Source organism: Archocentrus centrarchus, chromosome 12, assembly GCF_007364275.1.
Source record: "Archocentrus centrarchus isolate MPI-CPG fArcCen1 chromosome 12, fArcCen1, whole genome shotgun sequence".
Classification (NCBI taxonomy): Eukaryota; Metazoa; Chordata; class Actinopteri; order Cichliformes; family Cichlidae; genus Archocentrus; species Archocentrus centrarchus.
Genome location: NC_044357.1, coordinates 17402924 through 17413503, shown reverse-complemented (window position 1 = coordinate 17413503; position 10580 = coordinate 17402924). Strand labels below are relative to the sequence as shown.

The 10580-nt window shown below is 40.0% G+C and overlaps 1 protein-coding gene across 1 annotated transcript; it reads left to right on the top strand.

Annotated features, from left to right (window-relative positions):
- On the top strand, nt 1–8228 carry paqr3b (progestin and adipoQ receptor family member IIIb). The gene is made up of 7 exons (XM_030742614.1): nt 1–174; nt 515–761; nt 1195–1357; nt 3432–3587; nt 3765–3962; nt 4084–4174; nt 6431–8228. The coding sequence occupies exons 1-7, from the start codon at nt 138–140 to the stop codon at nt 6571–6573; spliced, it is 1035 nt and encodes a 344-aa protein (XP_030598474.1). The 5' UTR covers nt 1–137; the 3' UTR covers nt 6574–8228.
- Nucleotides 8229–10580: the final 2352 nt, after the last annotated feature.

The window sequence follows — 10580 nt, the reverse complement described above, 5'->3', positions numbered from 1 at the left end:
TGGGCCGTCTCATGTTTACCATCAACGTCCAAAAGCGGAAAGACAGGTTTTTCTAGCTTGTGTGTGTACATAAACTAAAATGTGATATTTTATATTGTCGTGTCAGTTTGAAAGCCATCCAGATATGGCTGAATTGTATGAACGGGGACGTCGAAAGTCGGAGTGGGACTAATGGTGAGTTCTGTAACCTTGTTTCACGTCACTTTAGCGGACTAGCACTGACGTTAGCTAGTGTGGCCCGACAATAACAAACCGTTTGACGTCTGTATAGTTTGGTGTTTTAAAAGATTTATGAAAAAGTGAAAGAGATGTAGAAAGCCTTTGGATGGAAATGGGGATGTGGCGCTGAGATATGAGAGCATTTAAAGAGGTAAAGGAGACGAATATCGTAAGAAACTGCAGTTACCCTGATCCTGCAGATATAATAACCACTGATTTCAGATGGAGAAGGACTTGTTTTTCCCGTGTAGCACACAACCCTAAAAATTCTGCCTTTTCCTTTCTCCTTATGCAGCCTTAGCCTCCCCCAGCTTGCCTTACAGCGCTAGAAGAGCCCTGAGTAAGATGCTGCTGAAGATGCCCCAGAAGCTGCTGAAGACTGCCCACTACATAGAGTTGGGCAGTTATCAGCACTGGCCGGTGCTGATACCCCAGAGGATACGACTGTACACCTACGAACAAATCCCCCTGTTCCTCAAAGAAAACCCCTACATCACAGATGGTTACAGGGCTCACCTGCCCTCCAAACTCTGCCTGAAGAGGTGCTGGAAATACAATATCAAATTTATTTATTTCACCTCTGGCCTGTACTGCTATTTATACCCTTTGAGTTGCCCAGCTTTACAGGATCTGGCTGTAAAAAAAAAAAAAAAAAAAAAGTGCTTTCTGTTGGCATAGAAGTAGATGGTATTCAATCTGTGCTGCTTAAAGAAAAAGAAAAAAAAATCCACAAATTTTGTTCCAATTTTCTCTTTTATCAAACAATGTCTGAGTGTATCATTTAGTGGACAGGTAGCAGACATTAATGGTGTCACCCCTGGCTGAAATGTAATGGTTGTGGATATAAATAAATAGCACTACAGGCCAGAAGGCTAAAAAAAAAAAATGATGTGAATAAATTAATACATTTTCACATAAATCATTCACATGCAAATATCCCATGCCTTACAGTATCCATCCTTGTTTCTTTTGCAGTATATTTATTCTGTCCAATGAGACGGTGAATATCTGGAGCCACCTTTTGGGTTTTCTGCTGTTCTTCTCTCTGGGCATCAACGACCTCTTGTCTGTCCTGCCGGCCTCAGGAGCGAACAGAGAGGACTACGTCATCTACGCTATAGGACTCTTCTGCTTTCAGGTACAGTATATTCAGCTGTATGTGTGTGTGTGCGAGCTGAAAAGCTGGTTCTTGCACTACCTTTTATCTTTATAATTCTTTTATTATTGCAAGACATCTGTGAGCTGCACCTCAGATTTGTCATGCTGAAAATACACACTAAAGAAAGGCTGGGTGGACACAGGGAGAGTCTTTGGTTGTTGTTTAAACAATAAAATGAGTGCTGTCTAAACTAGTAGTCTGCTACTAGTTTGACTACATTCATGTTTTCATAGAAATTCAAGTAGTTCGTTTTTTTTGGGTTTTTTTGGTCATTGTTTGTATAGCTATCAACCAAAACTGCACTTTTGAGTTTCTCTTTTTTTCAGCTGACCCCTTTAGGGGTCAGCACAGCTTATCATCCACCTCCATCTCACCCTGTCCCAGTCGTCCTCCTCTGTTCCACCAACCCTCTGCATGTCCTCCTTCACTACATCCACAAACTTTCTCTGTGGTCTTCCTCTTTTCCTCCTACCTGAAAGCTCTATATTCAGCAGCATTTGTCTATTATATCCACTATCCCTCCTCTGCACATGTTTAAACCATCTCAGCCTCGCCTCTTTAACTTTGTCTCTAAAGCAGTCAACCTGAGCTGTTCCTCTGATAAACTCATATCTTGTCCATTCTGGTCAAATTCAGGTGAAAGTCTTAACATCTTCAACTCTGACACCTCCAGCTCTGCCTCCTTTACTTTTGTCAGTGCCACTGTCTCCAAACTATACATCCTAGCAGGTCTCACTACCGTCTTGTAAACCTTCCCTTTCACTTGTGCTGCTATCCTTCTGTCACAAATCACCTCGACACTCGTCTCAAGCTGTGAAAGGAAATTCTGTTTTTGCATCTCAGCATTGCTTTGTTACCAACAAGCAACCCCCCATTTTTTTTCTTTCATGATCCATAAATCGAGCTTGAAGCTACAATTATATCACAGCAGAAAAGTACCTACATGTTCACAGCAGTGGTGATTGGTCCACTTGGTAGTAAACTCAGAGTATATTGATTAGCACATTCATTGAACAAAATCTCATAGGTTGTTACTGTGTAGGTAGCATTCTTTGACTGCAGATATTTGTCATTGTTATAGCCCTAATGAGCAGTCTATAGCCTGAGTTGATTGCCTTTTTCTTCCCTGCATTCAGTAAAAGTGAAGACTGCTCATTGTTTATTTGCTCCAAGTCTAACATAACCAGCTCAGCTTCACTCGTCGCCTCACAAGTATGAATACGAACAATGACACCACCCACTAAAGCAAAGGTTGTGCAGGGATTTAATGCGGGACTATAAATCCAGCTTGATTCCTGTGAAGGCATGCCCGGGCAGTGCATTCATCAGGCAGCTTGACATTGCTCAGTGCAAAGCCAAAGCTCACATTTCTTGCATTTTCCCATGAATATTTTATTTTATGTATTTTATTTTTTTTTATTGTGATTTATGGCTGACCTCTCAACAAGTGGGCATTTTTTGTCATAATTTTTTTTCCTGGCGTAATGTTTCTGTTTCCAAATATTTTATCTCTTTCAGTAGTTTGAACTGCTTTTTTTTTTTTTAAGTAGCTGTAGTTCACCAGGCTGGATTCCTCCAGTGCTGCTGCTGTAGTTTATCATCTTCCACTAATATCTAGTTAATTGGTAGTTTGTAAATATGTGCTTTTAAAGTTGTTTCCACAAGTCTGACTGAAGCATTATGGTATTGGTTGACAAACTGATTTATATAGGTTTTACATTTCTTGCTACAGATGCACTCAGGTCAGCTCCACCTTCCCAGGTGTGTAGATTAGAAGTACCTGTGACATTTAGAGTTCCTGTTGGCAGATAATGGACTTTAATTGTTAGTTGTGCATTGTTTGTGTTGTAGTTTTTAGGGCACCTCATAATGGATTTTAAATCCCTTTAATATAGTAAATAACTAGTCAGTGTGATTCTTATGTAGGTGTAATGTACTTTGCTCTCTTACCTCTCAGGTAAGGTGATTTGCTTAATGGAAACAACTGTGACATGCGTAAAAATTCTTGGATATCAGCTACCTGTGTGTAATGATGCTGTGTTCTTTGGTCCAGGTTTGCATGTTATGTTCAGTGGGGTATCACCTGTTCTCGTGCCACCGATCAGAGAAGACTTGCCGCCGCTGGCTGGCGTTGGACTACGCGGGCATTTCTGTTGGCATCCTGGGCTGCTATGTACCTGGGATCTTCTACGCTTTCTACTGTAATGCTGTAAGAAAACCTTAACAGCGGGTTGTTGCCTTTTAATTGGTATTGCTGTTTTTGTTCATATTTATGTTGTATAGTGTGTGTGATTATTTGCCCTTTTCTTTCAAGATATTAAACTGAAGATCCTCGTGCTCAGATTACTCTGTGTGTAATGTGATCTGCTGCTCTCCCTGGTTGCAGTTTTGGCGGCAGGTCTACCTGCTGACAGTGCTGTCCCTGATCCTGGCCGTCTTCAGCGCTCAGGTCCACCCTCGTTACCTCAGCAATGACTGGCGGTGGATACGGATGGCAATCTTCTGCTGTGTGGCAGGAGTTGGCACGGTTCCTGCCTGCCACTGGGTCTGGCTCAATGGCGGTTTCACCTCCGATGTTGTACAGGTCAGGAAACAAGCATGTTTACTGCTATATATGCTATTTTGGAGCTTTATTAAAACCTGTTTCCTGAGTGATTATATTTCTGTTCGCTGTAGATCTTGAATTTCTCCTGACTCTGTTTCAGCTGTTTCTTCCTCGAGTTATAATAATGTACCTGATTGCTGGGTCTGCCTTTCTGTTCTACATCACCAAAATCCCTGAGCGATATTTCCCTGGTGAGTTTTGCTCGTTTTTTCTCTCTTTCCTCAAGCGACTCTATGGTAACATTTGTGTCTGTATGTTTTTGACTATGCAGCATGGAAGACTTTGATATCAGCCTTCCATACTTACATCTTTTCTTCATCTCTGACAGATATTTTAAAATGTTCCAATGTTATTAATTATTTTTTCAACATTTTTCATGTAAAAAGGAGTTAATCTGGTCCTCTCCGTCAGTTAAGCTGTTTTCATCATCATTTTGCACATGAAGTTCTTGCTCCAAGGCTTCTCCCGCAGTAAATCTCGTTACTCTAAGTCTGTTAGCCCCGGTTCACATGATGCACATTACAATGCAGTGATTAGAAGTGCAAAATTACAATAAGACCAATTATCCTTGCCACACCAATGGACCGAAGAATTGTTGTTGGAGAAGCAGACTGATAAAATCATGATTGGAAATGTTTTCATGATAAACAACCACACCTGGAACCTGAAGGTTAGAGTACATGAGATACTGGTGAAATAAGCAGCTCTAAAAGGGCGGGTCTTTAATCCAGAGTGACAGAGTGTTAAAGTTGTCATTAACACTCTTGTGACCAAAGAAAGCCTATAAGGAACTAATCTGGCAGTATTAGGAATGTAAGATGACCTCTCACAGTGTGGCTTCTGCTAGATCTATGTCAACAAACCAAACAGAAGAACAGGAATGCAGCGTGAAATGACACACTGCTCAACGGACACTGGCACAAACTTACATGAATCGAGGAAAGTAAATGTACATGCAAAACAAAAAGTTTTTGATTCCAGCAAAGAAGAAAATCTGGTTTGTTTCAGTGGAAACGTGTTTGTTTTATCACGACAGACCCAAGTGGGACTCATCTTGATAAAGTACGGTCTAAAAACAATTCCTGAAGACCTACCCAAGTTTATTACAACCGCGTCGCACTGTGTGGCTTGCAATAAAGTTATAAGATTGCTGAGATCTCACAGTGCGCACGCCCCTTTAGATGAAGCTCATAATTCCAGTCACGTGATCTCTTAAACTCCACTGCTCTGTCCTTGAGAACGATGGTTTGGTCTTCATCTGTGGATTAAAACGCAGCTGCTGTATTAAAAAAAAATCACCACTAGATGTCAGTGTATCTGAGATTTCACTTCAGTGTTTTTCAGACAAGCTTATGCAGTTTATGTCTTAAGAAGGAAACAGTATCCTAAATTAAGCTGCTCTGGGAAAGACGAATTTATGTGGAAATAACAATATGGATGATCTGACTTAAGAGGTTACTGTATACTCCACCAAATGGACATACAGGATGTTTTTCTGTATTAATGAGATTTCAGATATTTAATTTTACAGTAAGCTGAAGCCATAAACCTCTCTGAAAAATATTAAAGGCCACTAGAAAGTACAGTTTCCTTCCTTCTATCCATCCATCCATCCCTTTTTCTACCACTTATCTAGCCCCTGGTCATGGGGTCTAAGTGGAGAAGCAGGACCCCTCTCCCCATCCACGGCCTCCAGCTCATCTAAGGTGTTCCCAAGCTAACTGAGAATCTCTCCAGTGTGTCCTGGTTCTGCCCTGGGGCCACTTCCCAGTAGGACATGCCCAGAATACCTCACCTTGGAGGTTTCCAGGAGGGATCTGAGTCAGATGCCCAAACCACCTTAACTGGGTCCTTTCAGTGTGGAGGAGTAGCGACTGTACTCTGAGTCCTGCCCGAATGGCTGAACTTCTCATCCCGTCTAAAACATTGAGCCCAGTCACCCTTCAGAGGAAGCTCGTTTGTGCAGCTTGTATCTCCGATCTCATTCTTTTGGTCACTATCTCGAGCTGAGGGTAGGTGAGGGTACAGTAGGGGGAGAAATTGTTAGTGGACTAGAAATAATAAAACACACTCTGTTTTTTTGAGCAGAATTTCTGTTCACCAGTGAGCAGTGTCATTAGTTTTAATGTAAAGTCACTTTAACAATGACCCCGGTCTATTCATGTGGCCCTCAGAGCCATAACACCATAAGTTGGCTGCACTTACATTCACTCATTTTGTACTTTGGATTGGTTTGATTGTGTTTACAATGCACCATGGACAATCTGACAGCCAGAGTAGTGATTGTGTGTCCTGCGTTTGTCTTCCTCACTGGCTACTTTCGTTTTCTTGCACATGTTTGACTAGCTTTCTAATGACAAATATTCATCTGTTTGTCACACGGCTTTCTACATTATAAGAATTAATACAGACATTAGACTTACAATGTTTATTTTCTCTTCTTCTAGGCCAGCTGAACTACCTGGGTGCCAGCCACCAGGTGTGGCACATACTTGTGGTGGTTATGTTTTACTGGTGGCATCAGACCGCTGTGTACATCATGCACTACAGACACAGCCAGTCCTGTCTGACGCAGACCAGCAGGAGCTAAGAGAAACTGATCAAGTAACTGTAATGTAAACTAAAAACACAACATTAATAACAACAACCATATTTTTGTGACCACTACCTTGTCAATCACTAATGACAAGTTACTTCTGAGTACTCGCTGTAGAAATAAGGGGCTGTAATGGGTGGTTTGTGGCTTTCACTGCGTCTTTCCAGGATATTGGATAGTAGTCAGAAAACCTACCTGGGTGTACAGCCTGGGCTGCACTGTTCAACTCACCTGTGCATGCCACTTGCAGAATATCTCCCCAATTTGAAGTCCATGTTGTGGGTTAGAGCAGCTGCACAGCCTGTGTAAGACATGTCTGACACCTTTCACTGTAGTTTAACTTTCCAAATGAAAATATATGAACACATCATGCCAGTCATTGCATGCATTAAAGGAGAATATGTGGAGTCTGTTGTTGGCCACAGCAGATCAGCCCCTAAAGGAAAGAAAAAGTGTGCTCCATTAGATCACTGCATGAAACTGTGGATTATTTTGGTATTTGTAGACTAAACTTGGGTGATAAATGGGCTTTCTCATGATTGTTTACGATTGTAGTTTTTGTACAGAAGTATTGGTAAAAATATCAATAGGCATTCTTTTGAGTCTTACTTGTTGGTTTATGTGAACAGGGAATTTTTTTTTTTTTCCTGCTGTGTTTTCTTGTCAATTCCTTCCAAGTTCAGTACAGTACAACTGTATGAAATGTCTTGATAAAAAGTGAGAATGACAGAAAATCTGTGGAAACTGGAAATTACCATTTGGGTATTGTGAATTACCTCTCTGTAGTATTTGCAGTATTTTATTTTATTTTATTTTTTTGTCTTTGGAACGCAAAAGTTGGTGAAAAAATGACTTAAATTACCCTTCAAAGTTGCCAAAGCCAGTATGTAAAATCATCTCTGTAAAGGCTAATCACAGTGCTGAACAATCAACTCCTTTGCTCATTAAGATGATGGGTATATATATTTTTTGTAGTCCTTTAACAAAAGGTACTCATGACAGCAAGTTCACTTTTTGCTGTGACCAGTAGCACTTAAACGGGCATTCACTGATGATCCGGAGGATCTATCAGCTGTAACAGATAGCTGTTATCAGCTGTCAGTCCTTTTAGCATAAAGCCTGCCATAAAAATGTGAGGGTAGAAAAAGGGTATTATTCTCTTCTTTGGTTTTTGTGGTTTTTTTGTGCTTTGAGAGGGCAATTTAATGTGTTTCAGCTACCTATTTTTTTTGGTGCTTTGTATTATTTTTTTGTATTATTTGATCAGGTTTGCCTTATCTGTGTGTACTGTAATGGCACTTACTACTTCAATCTGTGGGTCCAGAATTGAGCCTAAATAGAACAAAACAATCAAACTGTTAGACTCCAAGGCCGGTACATCTCTCTTTTTCTTTTTTTTTTTTTGGAGCACTTATTGTTGCAGTCATGATGACAGCACTGGAAAATGCACTGCTTTTTAAAGTGTCTTTATTTTGTCATTTAATGCCTAATCTGCTAGGAGTGATATTTGTTTTTCCTGTTTTGTGTGTGTGTTTTCTTTGATTATCATTTGTATGCTACAGCAGTGGCGCTGACTAATGAAATGTGAAATATTTATTTCAGTGCGTGTGTGAAAATATATTTTTAAACTATTTGAATGAATAAAGATTGCTGGGAAATAAATTCTTCATGAGTTTTTGTACCCATTTCTCTCTATTCATGGTCTCATCCAGAAGAAGGAACTGATACTTCAGTTGTTTTCTGTGGAGTAGACTCTTGTTCATCATAATGAACAAGCAGGTCAGAGGTCATGTGTCACCCGCACACTTTATTAGCTACACCTTTGATTCTTTGTGGCACAGATTCAACAAGGTGCTGGAAACATTCCTCAGAGATTTTGGTTCATTTTGACATGACAGCATCATGCAGCTGATTTGTCAGTTGCACATCCATTCCACAACATCCTTATTAGGTCTTTCTAGGTCTCACCTTTCTCTTTCCATGTGGGTTCCACTCCAGGAACCCTTGTGATGTCTTCTGCTGGTTTGCGTAGAGTGGGGCCAGTCCAACCCCATTTGCGTTTCTTAATGCTCTGGGTGATGGTGGCCTGGTTGGTTCTCTCCCATAAGTCAGCATTGAAGATCTTTTCAGATGCCAAGAATATGTCACAGACATCTGTTGGTAAATATACCAAACTCAGTAATAATAATAATAATTTTATTGTTGAAACAACAACTGACCTCAATTCAACCACATCAGCCACATTTTAATTTTGAAAGCCCGGCATGTGGAAGCTGTAGCAATGCAGACTTGTTTTTGGGGGGGGGGGGTTGAAGAGGGTTCAATCATTGACATGTGCTGGCAGACAAACTGCTTATTCTTACTTTCTTTACAGTTAATAAGTAAAAGATGGGTTTCTCATTTGTACTTGAATGTGCGACGATGCAACAGCGGTGTTATTATGAGACAGTGTCAGTATATGAAAGTATGATGATTAAGCAAGCGAATAACAGCCTTGGGGGCATTACCTCATGAACTAATGGGCATTTGTGTAGAGAAGTGTCTACAGTGATCAGCATTTTTGGAAACCCTTCGTTTTTTTTTTTTAAAGAACTTTTGATTTTAATGCTGTATATTCAGTATATTTCAAAAATAGCCTGCATGTAAATGTGGATTCAGTTCCTTTGAGAAAAACAGTGGTGCTAAACTTTTAATATTTAAAAATAAAAAAGCTCTCTGAGACCGTACAGGTTCTGCCTTTCTCGGGCGTCCCCCTGAGCTATGCTTTTTTTTTTTTTTTTAATACATACATATACACATCAGGGTGGGGTCTTCTTCTCTCCCTGTCACGCTGTTTTTTTTGTTTCCTTGCAGAAATTTTTTGTAATTTTCTTCTTTTTTTATTTTCATTTGTCAGTATAATTTCTATACGTCTCCTTAATCTGCATATTTACTTTAGCAGTTCTACTCAGTCATTATCACTATCAATAATTATGTATTTAACTATGCAGATAGACACAGTGTAGATGCAGTTTAAAAATGTATACATGGAAAAAGTGTCTGAATGGCACATATAAATGCATAAAAGCTCAAATTTAAATACAATCCAGCAGGAACGTCTTAAAGACATAAAGGCCTGGATGAACTCTAATTTCCTGCTTCTAAATTCAAATACAACTGAAGTTATTGTGCTCAGTCCTACAAATCTTGGAAACATGGTGTCTAACCAGATTCTTATTCTGGGTGTTATTACCTGGGTCTCCAGTAACACCGTGAGAAATCTTGGAGTCATTTTTGACCAGGATATGTCTGTTAATGTGTACATTAAACAAATATGTAGGACTGCTTTCTTGGATTTGCACAATATCCCTAAAATTAGAAACATCCTGTCTAAGAGTGATCCTAAAAAACCAGTTCCTGCATGTATTCTCCCCAAAAAGCCTTCAGCTGATCCCAAATGCTGCAGCTAGAGTACTGACAGGGACTAGAGAGAGAAAGAAGATTTCTCCTATATTGGCTTCTCTTCATTGGCTCCCTGTTAAATCTAGAATAGAATTTAAAATCCTTCTCCTCACATACAAGGTCTTGAATAATCAGGCCTCATCTTATCTTAAAGACCTCATAGTCCCATATCACCCCAACAGAGCACTTCGCTCTCAGACTGCTGGCTTACTTGTGGTTCCTAGGATACTTAAGAGTAGAATGGGAGGCAGAGCCTTCAGCTTTCAGGCCCCTCTTCTGTGCAACCAGCTCCCAGCTTGGATTCAGGAGACAGACACCCTCTCTCTATTTTTAAGATTAGGCTTAAAACTTTCCTTTCCACAGCATGTCTTTTGTAATGTAAATCTCATTTGGTCCATTACCTGCACGTCTCGTGACATTTATATGATATTTATCTGTTTTATTGACAGTAATAGTGTCGATAAGTCACACAAACAGGTGTTTGTCCAAAGATGCAGTTTAATTCAAATATTAAACATTAAAACCATTTGATGTTGAATATCAACACTGCCTTTTAAAAC

Coding starts and splice junctions, on each gene's coding strand:
- paqr3b (XM_030742614.1), top strand. CDS start 138: ATGAACGGGGACGTCGAAAGTCGGAGTGGGACTAATG. Junction 175..514: donor AAGTCGGAGTGGGACTAATG/GTGAGTTCTGTA, acceptor CTCCTTATGCAG/CCTTAGCCTCCCCCAGCTTG. Junction 3,963..4,083: donor TCACCTCCGATGTTGTACAG/GTCAGGAAACAA, acceptor ACTCTGTTTCAG/CTGTTTCTTCCTCGAGTTAT.